This window comes from Nyctibius grandis, chromosome 1, assembly GCF_013368605.1.
Source record: "Nyctibius grandis isolate bNycGra1 chromosome 1, bNycGra1.pri, whole genome shotgun sequence".
NCBI lineage: Eukaryota > Metazoa > Chordata > Aves > Nyctibiiformes > Nyctibiidae > Nyctibius > Nyctibius grandis.
The window spans coordinates 53600326-53618528 of NC_090658.1; the positions used below are offsets into that span (position 1 = coordinate 53600326).

The 18203-nt window shown below is 40.8% G+C and overlaps 1 protein-coding gene across 1 annotated transcript in view; it reads right to left on the reverse strand.

Moving 5' to 3' along the window:
* The window catches only part of LOC137667885 (pleckstrin homology domain-containing family G member 1-like), a 62144-nt gene that overhangs the window by 14669 nt on the left and 29272 nt on the right, over positions 1-18203 (reverse strand). Inside the window, exons 4-10 of the mRNA XM_068409064.1 lie at positions 13096-13165; positions 4751-4797; positions 4136-4286; positions 3038-3169; positions 504-686; positions 320-415; positions 119-205 (exon numbers count right to left, since the gene is read on the reverse strand). Of these exons, the coding sequence (XP_068265165.1) occupies positions 119-205; positions 320-415; positions 504-686; positions 3038-3169; positions 4136-4286; positions 4751-4797; positions 13096-13165 (766 nt within the window). The remainder of the gene's footprint in view (positions 1-118; positions 206-319; positions 416-503; positions 687-3037; positions 3170-4135; positions 4287-4750; positions 4798-13095; positions 13166-18203) is intronic.

The window sequence follows — 18203 nt, forward strand, 5'->3', positions numbered from 1 at the left end:
GTTAATTAATCTCCTGGAGTTTAAACTTACTGTAAATTGCCATGCACCTTGCAGCTAACAAGATTGCTTTAAGTTAAATGTATGTACAAGGAGGTAGTGGGGTTTTTTTGATTTGTACCTTGGCAGGAATTTTAGCAGGATGATTTTCTAGAATTAACCTCTTCAGGTGAAGAATCCAAAGGCGCTTTTCTTGCTGTGACTTTGCCTGATAAAAAAATTATAGCACCATGAGAAAACGCATTACTGCACTACGCAGGCTCAGGAACAGCATATGGTCATTAGTCACATTACCCAGTAGGCAGGAAGGCTTCTGTCATACCTGGACAGTATGCTGCATCTTGGGATTTTTGTAGTGGAAGACGCTAAAGCTAAGTGGTTCCTTTGGTATTACCTCAACGAGCATGAGATTCCCACACTGTAACAAGGAGAGGCAAGGATGTGAGTTACGGAGGAGTTTTGGGGAGACCCAGAGTCAGCACACGACCGCCTGCTCGCCAACATACCAGTATGTGAGCTTTGTATGCAAACATCTCATCTCTCTTTTTTGTAATTAGTAGCAGCTTGTCGAAGAGGAACAACGTGCGCTCATTTTTGGCTCGCTGAATGCGAAATGTTCCTTCTAACACCAGCTCCCCGTAACTCGTGAGGTCTGGCCCTTTCCAGTTAGTGAGCAAACTCTGTATCTCCTACAACAGATCAAAGAACAACCACCAACATTCATTTCAGAGATCTATCTTAAATAAAGACTCAAACAAAAACTGCTGAGGTCATTCCCGTTCTCCTATATGAAGTCCAGCATCCGACAGTGTAAAGTAACCGTACACCGGTACTGAGGTTGCTAGGTTATGTGCAACATTGCAGCCAGGTGCTTGGAGGCCTATTGCTAAGCTCAGACTAAAACATGGCCTCCTGAGTACTGGTTACTTCTGTGTGGACCCAGCAAAAAGCCCTGAGCTCCCCAGGGCAACGTGCGGTGAAAGAGCACAACCCCATCTCCCTGGGCTCGCAGAGATGGAGAACAGTCTGTAATTCAGTCATCAGTCTTTCTTGTGCCTGCTCCTCTCTCCCCTTTATGTCCCTAACCAATCTCTCTTAACATTTCTCTCTCACCCTGTGTATCCTCCTCAAGTTGTGTGGTCCCCCACTGGATGAATTATAACACCATCTCTATGTCCTGTAGGGCCATCATCGAAGACACCTCTGTGAGATGTCCAGATTGAAGAGGCGTTTCTCAGAAGACTAGAGGACCACGAGTGATTTGGTCAACTGATCATTACAAGATGCCAAGATTTAGTTGTATTTTTAATTACTTGTACACATACCATAGATATTTCTCACTTTATTTATTACCTAAGGAAAAAAAAGGCTGGAGAAACATCTAAGAACATCTTCACAAGTCTGTGTTGCTTAGCTATGGCTATTCGTGTTTCCTTCAGTTGCTTGTTTTTTCTGTCAGTGGCAATGACAGCACTTAAGAAGGGTACAGTAAATTGTAAGAGCAAACTAAACCTTAAGTAGGGAAATCTTTAAAAATGTTCATCGGACTTTAAAGCTAGCAGCATTAGCAAAGCAGGGACAGATTTCCTCATCCTAGGCTGGTCTCTCTAGGACATTACACTTTAATACAGCATTCAGCTAGAAAACAGTGCATTTGACGCACCAATGGAGCCTAGAGCATTCACAGGAAGAAAAAACCCAAAAGCAGCACACTGTGGACTATACACAAGACTGATATAAAATAAAAATTTAAACATAACAAATGAAAAAATTGCATTTTATCAGGTCTCTCTAGGAACTTGTAAATAAGTCAGGGTACAGCACAGGGATCACGTCCACCACTGTTGAGGAAGACTTTGCACAGGAACTGCTGCCGCAGTACTTGCTGCATTACAGACCGAATGGCCGTGTGATAGCCCACAGAAGACCTACTCTTATGGTTGCAGAAACAGATTTTACTTTTTAAACGGGTAAGTATGAACATAAACATTTTCCACAACCCCATACATTTGCCAGCTGAGCTCAATCAATTAATAAAAAATAAAATAAAAAAAAACACTTTTGCAAAAGCATTTAACCCTCTTTATTGCCAAATATTACTGGTTATCATTACTCAGATTTATAGCAGGCTGTTGGTAAGTCATCAGCACGCATTTCCAGTGGTGTGTGGCAAAGGTTACACTGCTGCAGGGCAAGACACTGTCAAATGTAACCCTATTCTCCCTACACAAACAACAAAAAACCCCACAAAAATTAGGGCCAGTAAGTACCATTTATGTTAAAAAGAAAAAAGGGACAAAGAATAACATTACATAGATTTCTGGAATGGTATAAGCCTACTACTCCCTTTCATAACCTGAAAAATCCCCCCGATTTTCTTAAAGCAGTATAAATACTGCTGATGAAAACAATGTAAAATCACGATTCACTGGGAAGTTTGAAAGAGAATGACTGTTCTGTAGAACGTCTACAAAATAGCTTGCTCTTGATGCCAAAAGTTACTCAGGGTGTAGCTTTTTTCTCCTCAAAAATTCTTAATTCAAAGGGAAGTTAACATTTTTCTAACTATCATATTTCTAGGTTTATACTTTTCAAAAAGCAACTGATAATGAGTCTTCAAAAGCCCAAGAGGAAAGTACTTAAACAAGAAGCAGCACAAGAAACGTCTCAAAACAAAATTAATCAGCTCAAAGGGGAGAAATCGGAAACCACAGGATTTCTGAACAAAGCCATGCCTTAGGGTTGTACAGCAGTGCTGTACAATTGAGGGAAAGGAAGAAAGAAAAGTTATCTTAAGTTCCATGTTACTGCAAAATAAATGCTTTACAGGATGCTGCTTGTAGGACAGAGATGTCTGAGATTTTCCTGCAGCAGCTATGACCATGGTCTCTAAGATCAAACACCCACAGGCATACTCAACAGGAGTCTAAATTATGACTTACAAAGATTAAAAGAAAAGATAAACTAAAAAAAGATAATGGCATATATATATTGACAAAAACAGCTCACAAACACCCATAAAATCTCTTTGGGAACTCACTTGGAGCCTGATGGCATGTTCATGTTTCCTCTTCATGTCATTTATATGCCACGCCACTCTCTGCATCGTATCTATGGCATCCAGCACCACATCATACCCCTCAGTGTCCTTGTCAAGGTGGTTTTCTATTTCCTGAAACAGGGAAAAAAAAAAAATATTTTCCCAGCCAGATGCAATACTATGTTTTCATCTGTACTATTTTGTCTTCGCACTGCAATCACCCAAATGCAACGTTCCCGCCTCTGTTACTATTGCACATTGTTATCAATTTGATTAACACAAGACGACTAACAAAGCCAAGCCTTTATGGTCAGTTTAGCAGCAACTATACTTGCAGCAGCTGACGTGAGCAGAGAGGCACAGAAAGAAAGCACAGCACGCTGACAGGAGACCTTTTCAGACAGTGCTTAATGGCTTTCTTAAAACACAGAACATATCTACACACTTACAAAACCCTGATGGAATTACACTAGGCGTTACTCTACAGTTGGAGAGCAGAAAAGCACCAGACATTTTAAATAAGGATCAGTGTCTTTACACTTCTCTAGAACATAACTCTCTAATAGGAAACATATGTGGGAAACGTTAACAATAAAGCAGAAATTTCCAAAACTTGCTTAACTCAATTCACTGAATATGGAAAGAGTTCCCGCTTCCTCAGTCATTCCTCTCCACAAAATTCTTACCAACTGGGGTGTTTATATGTATTTAGTCCTTCTTTCAACCACCCCCAGCATCGCAACATGTGGAAAAATGCTGCTTTTCATTGGAACAATAAATTTGTGTACAAAAGTGTTTAATCCTGACAAGAATCTTCCAAATAACTTCAGAATTACAGACCAGTTTAAAAAAAATAGCTAATTATTTGGATGCGCAACTGATTCAATGTGTCTAAAATAATTACCATAAATTTCCCACTCTAAATGTATGCATATGCTGTGAAATGATGAAGACAGAAAGAGTCTCCATATGTAGAAATCAAATACCCCCAAAAGAAAGAGCATCAAAAGAAACCCAGAACCTTTCTAACCATCAAGCTTTGTACCAGAGGCAGGAACTTTGATGACTAAACGAAATAAATTTCTAATGGGTGCTTACGTGTAAAAGCAGGTGGTACTTGAGGATGCGCTGGACAGGTTTCAAGAGATACGAGCCCAGGGGCAGAGAATGCTGCAGCGCTTCTTGCCGCTCTCTGAAGAACTTGGACAGCGTCTTGTTCCTCATGCACTCTGTCAACACAGCCACTGACCTGGAAACATCCATACATAGCTTTAAGACACATTGTCTCCATAAGTCAAGAATTGTTTCTTTCTTCCCTTGTAAAAGGGGGCAGCAGGTTCCTAATCCAATCACTACTGGGTTTTGGGCTTGCTTTTTTTTTTTTTTTTCCCCACGTTGCTAATTCAGTTATATTTTCCTTTGACATCCAACCATTCTCTCTTACTGGGAATCACGTATTTGGAGCAATGCAGAATAAGACCATCATCTTCTAAAGGATGATAATAGCAATGAAAGACAAGAAGAGTCAAAATAAAACTTCACATGAAGGGTTTTTAAAATTTATTTTAATGTCAGAAAAAAAGGCAAACTCTTCGATTCTTCCTCCAATTTGGAGGGGAGAAAGGACACAACTCTTTTTTTTATATAATGCAAGTTACAGTCTATATAAACAAGCGAAGGGACAAATGAAAAAAGGGAATCCAGTATTCCTACCTTGGGTAGTTGGTGCAGTACTGCGTATATATGTGGAAATCTTCACTCTGCATGGGGAGGAAAGGTTTACATATATTCAGATTTTGTCAAACTGGCAGCTAACACATGTGCAAGATAAAGATTATGACATTAAGACAACGCCTCCTCCAGTTCCTGATCAATGAATTCACTGTGATAGTACTAACACTACTATAAACCTATGCAGTGAATTTCCTTTTTTGGAGATTTTTCCTTTACTTGAAGGAAAAAACAAGAAAACCTACACAGAGATAAAGCAAGCAGCTTTGCAACAAAGCCTCCAAGGTTCTTTATGACAACCTATGCATCTTAAAAAAAAAACCACAACCAGCAAACAAAGACAAAAAACACCAACACACACACCCCCTTCAAACTTGCACATACCTAGTTTTGTGTGTGCTAAAGCACACACCTGCTTACTGGGAGAAGTAAGTTTTGCAGGTTATGTTCAGTGTGCGATTTTCAAACCACTACAAATACTTCCACATTTGAGTACAGTCTACGCGTGAAAATTAGAAGCCACAAAAGTTGTAACTAGATTTAGGTGGGTTTCCACACTTGACTGTCACAGTGAAATTACCCACACTTAATGCTGAAAAGCTTCTCTGAGGAAAAGCCTAAGTTTCATTTCTTTCCTTCTTGGGCTAAGATTTTTTCTTAATCATCATTATTTAATTCTATGCAAGAACAGGTTTCCAGAAACATTCCCACGTGCTTTAAATCCACATCTGCCTATCAACTTCTATCCCAAGTAATATGCCATTTCTGCAGCTTGCTGGAGTCCTAAAGACTAAGAAAGCACTGCAGAACTGCAAAGTGCTCCTAAAATAAATCACTTTTTCTTTCCTGAGCCCTAGACCAATAAAAAGCAATCCTCAAGGAGTAAATAAGACCCCAGTTTCCACTCAAAGCATCTTCAGAACATACTCCCACACTGTGCAGCACAATAGCTGTGCTCTGCGAGGGGCAGTCGCTGGTGAATGGCGAGACTGAATATCTGCCTTCACAGAAGGCAACAGTACTCTGAGGAGCAACACCACTTGGGGAGAGGGCTGACAGGCTGTGGCTTTTGTTCCTCGTTGTTGGGGTTTGGGTTTTTTTTTGGCTATTCACCAGAAAGAGCCAGCTCAGGCAGTACCCCTCCCCATTTCCAACAGCACTGCTCCCTTCCCCCTCTCACAGGGGTAAAGCAGATTGTGCCACTCATTTTTCCAGTGAGCAGTGATTCTAAGGACCCTGCATAAAGTAAGGTACCACTCACAGAATCACAGAATGTTAGGGATTGGAAGGGACCTCGAAAGATCATCTAGTCCAATCCCCCTACCGGAGCAGGATTGCCTAGATCATGTCACACAGGAACGCGTCCAGGCGGGTTTTGAATGTCTCCAGAGAAGGAGACTCCACAACCTCTCTGGGCAGCCTGTTCCAGTGTTCAGTCACCCTTACAGTAAAGAAGTTTTTCCTCAAATTTAAGTGGAACCTCCTGTGTTCCAGCTTGCACCCATTGCCCCTTGTCCTGTCAAGGGATGTCACTGAGAAGAGCCTGGCTCCATCCTCATGACACTTGCCCTTTACATATTTATAAACATTAATGAGGTCACCCCTCAGTCTCCTCCAAGCTAGAGACCCAGCTCCCTCAGCCTCTCCTCATAAGGGAGATGTTCCACTCCCTTAATCATCTTCGTGGCTCTGCGCTGGACTCTCTCTAGCAGTTCCCTGTCCTTCTTGAACTGAGGGGCCCAGAACTGGACACAATACTCCAGATGCGGCCTCACCAGGGCAGAGTAGAGGGGGAGGAGAACCTCTCTCGACCTGCTAACCACACCCCTTCTAATACAGCCCAGGATGCCATTGGCCTTCTTGGCCACAAGGGCACACTGCTGGCTCATGGTCATCCTGCTGTCCACTAGGACTCCCAGGTCCCTTTCCCCTACGCTGGTCTCCAACAGGTCTGTCCCCAACTTATACTGGTGCATGGGGTTGTTCTTGCCCAGATGCAGGACTCTACACTTGCCCTTGTTATATTTCATTAAATTTCTCCCCGCCCGACTCTCCAGCCTGTCCAGGTCTCTCTGAATGGCAGCACAGCCTTCCGGTGTGTCAGCCACTCCTCCCAGTTTGGTGTCATCAGCAAACTTGCTGACAGTGCACTCTATTCCATCATCCAAGTCAATGAATACACTGAATAGTACTGGTCCCAGTACTGACCCTTGAGGGACTTCACTAGATACAGGCCTCCAGCTAGACTCTGTCCCTCTGACCACCACTCTCTGGCTTCTTTCCTTCAGCCAGTTCACAATGCACCTCACTACCCGATCATCCAGACCACACTTCCTCAGTTTAGCTGCGAGGATGGTGTGTGAGACCGTGTCAAACGCTTTACTGAAACCAAGACAGACCACATCCACTGCTTTACCATCATCTATCTACCAGGTTATGGCCTCATACTCCACATGAGTACAAGTCACTGCAATTCATTTCAGTATTTCTTACTGGATTTCAATATTAACTGTTCTGAAAAAATAAATACCTCGAGCAAAATTCTAATAAATGTTTCTGTAGAGGACTGCAATCCCCATTTACTCACTAGTGGGCTGTAAGCTTATTCAACTGCTCTTCGCTTCAAAACCAACCAACCAACTAAACATAGTCTCGATACAAATGCCATTAAACGAGTTAGCTTGGTTTTTCACGCTCAGACTAATTTTGCTGTCACAGCTAGTTTTTATGGTTGCGTACACATGCCCCGTGTCCCCACCCAGAGACAGCAAGCTTGTGTCATAGCCTGTCCATGTTCATGCCTGGGACCTCCGGCCACAGCTCCAAACCCTCTCTGCTCAAATCGAAGAACTAACAGACCTCAGAGCATTGCTGACCTTACACTCTGTAATTTTCTACAGCAATCACCACCAAACTAGCTAGCACTCTTAACAAGTCAGGGTGCTTAAGAGAGAGCATAAGGATGAAATTCAGTATGACAAAAAAAGGTCATTTATTTTATATATGCATATATTAATACAAGGTTTTTGCTTAGGGGCTTTTGGTATAAATCATAATATATTCCCATGGTTACAATCACAGAATAATGCAATTTATAGAACTACTTCACAAGCAAAGTGCAGAACATTTTGTGCCAATTCATTTTTTATATATATATAATTCTGCTCATAAATACAGTCACATGATTGTTCTGCTTTTCAAACAAAAAGGAGAAAAATATCTGTTGTGAAATTTTAACAAACGAAAGCATTATCTGTAAAACAAACGAGGCCAAACACGTCAGGGTTTCAGAGTGGACTGAGTGCACATTCCCCACAAAATCAAAAGCAAGTCTGAAATCCCCAGGAGCCATTTCACACTCTCCCTCTGTATTTTGGTTTTTGGGTTTTTTTGTTTTGTTTTTTACACAAGGTCAAAACTACTTTCAATAGCATTGTTGGTTTTAAAAGAATTTTAGTCTAACTATTAAATGGAACAAACTTGTATTAAAAAAAAAGGTAGTTTCTCATGCCCTCCACACCTCTAAAAACTTTAAGAACGGCTTCACAATCATCCCTGCTTTCTAAACATACACAACACCAAATTTCACACTGCACTTACATGTCTACTCGGTTCATTGTGCCATAGCTCATTTCATCACACGAAACCATCAGAGAGCATTTACTTCTACTGAGAGCATTTGCTTTTACTGAGCTATGTGAGCATAATGCCAACAGAAAGTCAATTACATGTATTTTGCCTCCAGAATGAGATTGTTGATATGCATTCAATCTCACCAAGCTGGTGTGAATCAACATCACACACCTTGCCCAGGCACCAGCAGGATTCACGTGAACACACTGGGAGAGCAGCCAAGACAGCCGCTTCCAAAGAGGCTCTTCCTCAGCCTGAGGAAGCCGCACTGCTCAGGACGGTCGTTCCCCCGCTGCCAGCCTGGTTACCCAGCTCCTCTGCATGGTCAAAGAAGGGACTTTCAGTTCACATGCCCAACTGGTCTTCTCTGCTTCACTGCAGACTCCCCAGAGAGAGCACTGTGTCACTGGGAGCATGTCAGGGCACAAGCCGTGCAGGCTAAAGCCAGTGCTGTGAACTATGTTCAGAAGCAACAGAAAAACAAGGACCAAGATGGATTTAATATATCACCATCAATACTTTCACACTGGAAGTGAAACGCCAGCTATGCTCATCAGTATTTCTTTGGACATTCTTAAACTTACTCAGCTTGAAAGTTGTTTTGTTCACCTCAACTGTATCCAAACCAGATTAAAAATGATCTCTGCAGCTAGACTGGAATTGTTCCAGAGATCATTTTTAATCTGGAGGCCCAAAGCTGTTGTGGTAGAGGGTGCAAAAACCGAGACCCAAGCTGAGAGTTCATCCGCACTGCCTACAGGTCACCCTCAAGAGCAAAGCCAAGCACAAGCAGACCCCAGCTATACTTCGCTCATTCTCCACTCCTCAATCCATTCACTGTGCATCTCCTCCACACAAAGTAAGTGCCAAGCACGTGGCTACATCCCCGATCTTCTCTCAACTCTTGGTGCACTGTGCTTTTTTATAGCCATAAAAGGCACTTTAAAAGAAAATGGAGACTGAGAAAATGAGCTGAGTCAGACTGTAAGCTGAAGCCAATTGCCTGGATCTCCTCTTCATTAATGAGATGCTAGATTAGAGTAATTCTCCCTTTCCCCTTGGTTAAGCTGTTGGTGTGTCTTTCAGAAAACATATGTTCTGAATTTCTGGGGTGCTGAGTGAGAAGAGCGACGTGCCAGAATTAAGCTCTCCTTTACAACAACTCACTTAAACGTAAACGTGTAGTATACTGAAGTCAATCTTCTAATTAACATTGGCATCATTACTATGAAAATGAAAGACTGAGTTGGCAAGAAAACTTATAAACAATCTTTTATGTGAATAATTAAGCTACAGCTAAGCTTGCACTGGAACCCTTTTATCAGCCTCTGATTACAGTTACCAGCAAAATGTCTCCAGCATGTTTAACGTACTAGAGTTAATACAGTTCTTCTAGACAAAGAGGCAGGACCAGAGATGGAAGAAACTAAACTAGTACACCACTACCCTCAGTGGCAGATTATTTCTGTGCAGCAGCTGTCCCACACTGTTTAAACAAATACCCATCCACACCATCTGCATCTTGGGGCAGAAAGGTAAAGGCAGCAATTCACGATTGGACAGCAGGTTTTAAAAAAGCATGCTTTTCTGCATCTGTGTGTGTCTGCCGGTGAGTTATTAATGAATTGAAATATGTGGAAGCAGAGGGATTTAATACTATGTTGCAAGTTGTTATTAAATATTTATATTTATAAAAAGTCATAGCTTTACATGGTTATTTTATCTGTTAGTGAGTTTTATGATACTGGCTAGTTTACACTAAAGACATCTTGCTAAGTCCGTTAACAAATGAAAGCTGCCATTTTAGGAGCTATTTACGTTGGGGACTCAGCGCAACGAATGTTAAGATAAAGATTCAAATCCACAACTATGAGTTTTTGTTCAAAGTGCGCTAATGTGATTTAATAATCCTTACTGTATTTCCCTCAAAAGTTGCAAGGCTGTTTACTCCTCAAGCATGAAAGTTACACACAGGAAATACAGTGGTGTATGATTCCATGAGGCGAGTATAATATGCTAGACAATAAATTTTATTGAGCAAAACCAAATAACAAAGTCAAGTTCAAAGAAACAGTCTATCAAATATGGTCCAAAACTGGACCTTCAAAAAATAAGCTCCCTAGATGTTTTCATGAACATCAAACTTTTCAGTTCCAACAAGCTCCAAAGTTACTTTAACCATAACTGTTCTGTTATACATGCAAACCAACTTTGTGTCATTTCACATGAATCGTGACGAAAGAAACGGCTATTACTTTACGCAGCTACTGAGCTGCATGAAATGCAAAAAGTAAAACACAGTACCTACAGTGAAAACTTGGTTATAGTTTAAATTCCCAACAACTACAATATTCACAGCTGAACCAGTAGGGTGAAAAAAATGGCACTAGAGACAGAGCTCATGTAACCTAAGCATAGTTCCACTGGAAGCATTAAAGAAGCTCCAGCGGCGCTACATCCATTAGCTAAGGCTGTGAGCTATGACTTCAGCATGATATTATCCCCACGCTTAACTCGCAGTGAAGATCTAGCACACTCAAAGCAATCAAACAATAAATGGCCAAAGTCCCGAAAGACTTGAAGGACTGCACACTGCCAAAAAAGGCAGTTTTATTTCCACTGCTTAATGCTGGGAAGATACAAGCAACCAAGAATGGACAACTGGAGTCTGTTAAGACAGTCAGCAGTTGCTGTAATGACATCTTCACGGCCAAAACCAGAACTGTGGGGTATTTTGGTATTGTTTGATTTTGCTTTTAAGTGTTTGCACTTGTCTGGATGAAGCTAAAAAATGCTTGTTAGGACTGCAATCTCTAGCCATTTCTGAGCCATCAGGCAGTTGCCTGCCAATAATACAAATGCTAAAAGCATTTGATGGGAACAAAAAGCACAAGCAATGACATACAGATGGATTTTGGAACTAACAGCCTGAGAGTCTACCAGAAAACTCCTTTCAGCTGGCCAATATGAATGAAAGCGCAACTTTTTCCTGGACTTGCTATTATCACTTGCACCACCTCTGTTTCATGTCCCAGACAGGAGTAGTCCCAGCAGTCCCAGCTATAAGCAAGCAATACAGCAGAAAGATCTACCAGCTCCAGACTGTGGTATCTGTAAATATCCTGAAGACCTCACAACTGGCCTTCACTGCATGGGCACTCTGCTGACTTATGCTCAATTTCTTGTCCCCCAGGACCCCAGATCCCTTTTTGCTAATCTGTTTTTCCTACTCAGCTGGCATATGGGTTATGCCATTCCAGAAGCAAGACTTTGCGCTAGCCCTTATCCCATTCTCTCTCCTTCAATTCAATACAGGCTATTTGGAGCAATAACAACATGCCATAAACCCCATTGCAACGGGGCAAAAATACATCCTACCTTTGTAGCCGTGGTGCCAACACTAAGATCTCTCAGTGCTTACAAAAGTTCAATTACTAGGTAAACAACAGCTTTCTCAAACTGAATTCAAACAAGAGATCCGGTGAAACAGCAGCACTAAGCTGGTATCATCACTTCCCTTTATGATAAAATCCCTTGTGTCACAACACTGCCAAACAAATTACTGGACCACCATGAGAGGGTGATCCAGTTAATCCTAAATCCTTATGTTAGACCTATTACATTGAATGCTTGGTGCTGGCAATACTGAGCTCAGGACAGAGTATAAAACATGACAGGGTTTGGCTTTTTGGCTTTGTTGTGGTTTGTTTTTTTTTTTTTTGTGGTGGGTTTGTTTGGTAGGGTTTTTTTTAATGGAAAAAGGCAAACACACCTATAGAGAGATTATCCAAATTTAAACAACTACATGCCCCCTCTTCCACTACTCTTCCCCCAGAAATACCATGGAGATGGCATTATTTCTTAACGCATTTGGGCTCTACAGATTCAAGGCATATATAGGTTCTCTGGTGAAGTCTGCGATGAACTAGAGCCATCCATAGCCCAAATTACTTAATTTCTTGTTGTCCTACCCATTATAGCCATTCCCCTTCTCCTTGACTGGCTCTCCGGGTTTCCTGCAAGGAAGGACACCTACTTTGGTTCCCTGTATTTCTCCTGCACCTAACAACTTCTCCATATCTTTTGGCTTCAGAATTGCCCAACACAATAAACATGTCAGACCAATGTTCAGAAAATTCAAAGTATTTCAGAGAGAAGGAGATTTGAATCTTAAGCCTAGACTTTCAGCCATCCCCTTTAAAAAGAAAATTAAAGGTATGGCTGCTAGATTCAGGAAAAAATGCATCTCAGAAAACAATATGGCCACAAGTATGTCAAGGTTATTGCCTTTTCTAAAAATGCAGCCAAGTTGTATTCTCTGGTTGTTTTTAAGCTGACAAGGCATAACTGGAGTACCACTTGATCACCTATATTAAAAAAGGAGGAAAAAAAAAAGAATCCTCGTAGTACTGCACAAAAAAAAGATCTAAAAGTTAACTCTAGATCAACAGCTCTACCAGTTCAAATACACTTACTGAAGAAAATAACATCTTTTTCTTCATTTTTTAAAAATGCACATATCCCAGTCACTGACTAAGAGACACTCCTTCCCTTTCCATAGATTTGCTAACTTTTTTTGTTTGAAGTCACACAAGCTGCCAGAATTAGATCTCAAAAGCTAATATTTTAATCCTATTCCCCCATATCACTCTGCAACTGGTGGTGTGCTGCAGACTCCTGCAGTAGCCACTTACCTTGGAAACAAAACAGTCTGCTATAGCCACAGGATCATTTTCACAGTTTTCCAAATCTTGCAGAAGTTCACTAAAACAAAGAACAGGAAAAGGAAAGACAATTATTTATGGCACACCAGGGAAGACACACACCTGTATATTTGCAGCCAGACAGTGGTTCATCATTCATGGCAGTGATGCTCAGAGCACTTAACGACACAGGGAGTCCTAAAAAGGGAACAAGAACCCCTTTGATGCCCCTCTTTCCTCTAGATGTATAGCTGCTGGGGTTTTTTCTTTGGAGGCAGAGGAGCACTCTAAGGAAATGGTGTTCCCACATACTTAAAAATTCAAGTCATCACAATAATGATGGATTGCTGATCTCCTAAGCAAAGCTGAGCCCCTTCCTTCAGATTGACTGCTCTTCTACAATACTCATACTGGTGTAGTCAAACAGTTGTGTAGCCTGTATATCAACTAATACAATTTAAAACTAACAAAAGTTAAAAGATACTGAAGCACATGTCCTGTCCTATAAAGACTTCGTATGTTCTAGGAGCTTTACTTGACTGAAGGAGATGTGGAGCTGGTCTGAAAAACACAGATGAGAACCAGGGATGTATTACACATACAAGAAGAATGGTAATAAGCTCACTCAGAAAAATTTGTCTACCTTTAGTAGGTCCTTTCACAGAAGAAAAATGGTTAGCCTAGAAAAAGTTTTCTGGAAAGGAATATATAAATTCTACATGCATAAAAATAAAACCTTAGTGAGAGGATTTTAGAATTTTGACATGCCAAGTAGGAAATGAATTCATTGTAACAGGAGCAAAGCAATAAGGGAGCATGTTCACTGTTGTATGAAACCCAGTCCTCGAAAGCCAATTCAATGGAAGAAAGAGTTCAAGCAGAAGAAGAAAACCTCAAAGGTCTCTCCTTGATCCAAGCAGTCATTGGTCTTACCGAAAGACGTACTCAGAAAAAACAGAAGAAACTGAGTTTTCTGCCAAGTTGTTCTCAGATAGAACTTTTCTTCCCCCCCACCCCCTTCTCATCAGGTGATTTTCCATTTAGGGCTACTTTTCTCCCAGTTCACAGCTGGTTCCCTGAATGAGTTTTGCATAAGAGTTGCTAAGCCTGTATCTAGGGAACTACCCTTTTCCCCTCTAAGCAGACACAATTTCCCTCTGTAAGTAAGAAAAGGAGTAAAACGGAAAAGTTTCCTGACTTGTTCTTTGCTTCTCTAATTACTGGAGGAAGGAAGGGGAGAAATCAGCAATCAGTCACAAGGAACAAAGACAGACAGACCTTAGGTGCAGTGATCACTAAGCCACTCTGTACAGCAACAATTCAACCTCCACACCTCAATTTCTCCCTTCATCAAAATGGGAATGAAAATATGACCCTTGCTTGATCCCCTGCACTCATGAAGCTCCTTTACATCAGCAAAAGAAGCAAGCTGTAGCAATGGTGACCATAACCATTAGTTACAATGACTGTGTTCCACACATGAGTTTTGGAAAGAACATCAAACACACAGAACAGGCTCAGAGGATTCCTACTGTCCAGCAGGCAGACGTTCTCCTGATGGCTTAGAGTATGTAGCACCTCGATTGCCATTTTATTCCTACTGCTCTCCTACAATACTACATTATTTCTCCTACAGGATACAGTAATGCAACACTTAAAGATTTTATATATCCATGCAATGAATCCAAGTTTATGCAGTATACACGCTAGTGGCTTATGTCTTCAGCACAAGCCCATAGTGTAAGGGCTATGCTTTGAAAGATTTTGTTACCTATACTGCACTCTTTTCTGTCTCACCCGGCTGATAAGAATGGGATCGGTAAGAGCAGCCTGCCACTGTAAAAACAACAAATCTGTCATGCCCAGGAATCCTGAAAAACTTTAATAAATCCCTATAATACCAAGCTGACCTGTGAAAAAGCAGGGCTATTATTATAGGCTACATCTAAGTACCTGGCAGGAGGCAGAAGAAACAACAGAGGAAAGCATTAGTTCCCTTCACCTGAATATCCAAAGGTTTTACGTCATTCACAGATGGCACCACAGCTCTCGGCCTCTGCAGCTCGCTTGTGCCAACCACCCGGGCAGGAAGGAGCACGAAGGAGCACCGTTAGAGGAACTCCATGCTCTTGCAGCTGAATCACTAACAGATTGAAGACTCAGACTGAAGCATGCCACAAGTGCCAGTGCCGTTCAAGACCATGTACTGAGTTACACAACTTGGGTTATTATGGGCTGGAAAAATCTGAATCTGTGCAATCATCATCAATCGCTAATGCTAACTCCTTTGGCATGAGAGAAGTAAGCATAAAGAGACTGACAATTTTTCATGCAGTGCATTTGTTATCTTTTCAAGTCAAATGAATAAAAGTCATCACAATGTCTTTTTAGGATGCTTTAATTTTTTGGAGTAGGAATTATTTTCAAGACAATATACTTATCTTCCCACCATGGATGAAGGCGTTCAATAGGACAAAGTGCAGGTTAGTATCAAGCTGTTGACTACAGGAGGTCAAAAGAAGATAAACACATTTATATGTCTGCAAATAATCACCATATTTGCGCACACAATTCAGGTGAGGCACTTTTTAAATTTTATTCATTTTATATCATCACCACACCATTTTAAAACAAGACACAAGTATTTTTCTCCTCCATTGTGATCTGAATTGGAGCAAGAGTGAGATGGTAATGACAGGGACATCACACAGGCAATTTTGGTGGAATGTAAAGAACGGAAATACTCAGGAAGGAAACAGCATGGTTTGTCCTGAACCCATGACAAAAAAAAAAAAACCCAGTTGCACAGTCTAGCCATAAATGCTTAAGTAACAGCATCTCTGAAAAAATTCATTCTCTCAATGCCTGGCAGAGCACAGCACTCAAAACAAAAATGGACATAGCAGGCAAAATCTGGTCTCCGTGGTAGAATACTTCCACCATATAAAGTTCTGGAAAATTAATCTGAAAAGTTCAGACTTTCAGTAAAATGAAAAAAATAATGAAGAGAAATATAGCCTTGATACAACTTCACTGTCACAAAAATCCTGTAGCCAAGACTAATCTCTTTCCACTCAGAAAAAAAAAACCTTTTTCATGAAAGGTGAGCTCTTACAGGTTTTAGGAAGGCTCCGCCTGACAACAAGCCAGCCCTTACCACCATGAAGCTCTGAGTACAGGAACTGCTGAGCACGGCAGTTACAGAAAACAGCCCTGCACTGTATTTGTGTGCTTCAGTAGTCACCGATGGACAAGGGCCATGCAGGATCATCTGTGTCAGCAGCAGAGGTTTCAGCTTGGCCTCTCCTAAGATCATTTGAGTGTTGGTAGAAGTACTAAACTTGAGCACGTTTCTCTGCAGAGTTCCCATTTCAGAATCGAGTCGTGGTATTGGGTGGAGAATTTATACTGAACTGACACTGGAAAGAATCTCAATAGGGGAGGTCAGGGAAGAAAGGCAGCAAATGTTGACTTAGAGAACACTTTCCCCACTTGAACAAAGAAATTAATAGTGGGGGAGCTTCGCCCCAGAGATGGAGCAGGACCAGTGGGTCAGTATATAGTCAGTGATTCTGCTTTAAGAAATAGCTTTCCAAAAAGAGATCATAGTTACAGGACCAGCAGTTACCATCCTGACCGTCATTTCTGCCATTCAACGCAACACCTAAAAATCATATGTAGTTTAGCTGAGAGAAATTCCCATTTACTGAAATTAAATTTCTCAGGTCTATACAAAGTCCAAAAAAGCTCAAGACTAAAACCATTGATCATTGATTAATGGTCAAATTCAAAGTTGAGAAAAACAAGGTAATTCTGAAACTATAAAATCATGCTTACAAAAAGCATCTGAAACTACTAATACAGAATGGCCAAATGGGCCTTATTCAAAGGTAAAAATAAATAAAAAGGCTCTAGAGTATGTTTAGGACCAGAAGCTACATGCCTAGTTCCCTCCTGTGTGAAAATTAAACCTTGAAGTTATATTGGATCTACAATGAATGTTCAGACTTAAAAGCCCACGATTTTCATGTAGAATTTTAAATTAGAAGGCCTGAAATACATTAGTAATTTACTAGAGGCTTTGGACAACTTTCCAGGGGGTTTTAACCATTGTTACATATCTACCTCTAAAATCCCTCAAAACTGCTTTTTTTTTGCTTTTTTTTTTCTTTTTAACTTCTGCAAATCTTTTTTTGCAACTCAATTATTCTGTATAATGCTTGATCATACTTGAAGATATTTTTATTAGGTAATATTTGCAATTATGCTGGTACAAATGTGTCCTAGCTACTAAGTCTGCCATTTCTCTAACTTTTGAAGGATCAGAAAATATAATGGCCAGGACTGTGACTGCTGGGAAGCTGTAAGCTCACAATCATTGTCTCATGGCTCTAAAACACATGATCAGGCTACCACTATGTATTTTCCATCATGTTAGACATTCAAGCAAGTCAGTTGCTGTAGCTGAAGCAGGACACAGCAGCTTTCTAGTTAAGTGTATTTCCATTACACTGCAGTAGATGTTTTAAGTTGCAGAAAAAGATTTCAGGTTTCATCTTTGTCCATAAGTTCTCAATAGATCCATCCCCACTCTTCCCTTTGATACTGAACAGCAATCCCAGCAGCTGAAGCACTTTACAGTAGCTTCCCATGATGATGGAAAAACATTGAAGATGCTCTTTGACACTAGTCCTCCACATCAGAATCCTCTTTTTATTCAATCAAATCATCTGTTCTTCAAAGAACACAGTAGTTTGGTAGATGTTTTGTCAACTATAGCAAAGCTAAGAGAGCTTTTACAGGAGTAACGGGATATAAAAGACGTGAGAACTTTATGTCAACATATTTCTTGCATCGACTGAATATTCAGGTTTTCCTTAAATGCTGAATAAGATAATTATTTTTACAGTAACAGAGGATTCGGACAAAAGTAGCAGTAGCATGCTCCTAAAAGTGCAAATACTGCAGGTCCCACACAGTGTGGCAGTAGCTATACAACCAAGAAATTTTTCTTCAGGCTCCCAGTATACACTAGAATCCCATCAGCAGAGTTTTAGAGAAGGCTGTACAGATACTGAACAGAAGTCTTCAATAAATGG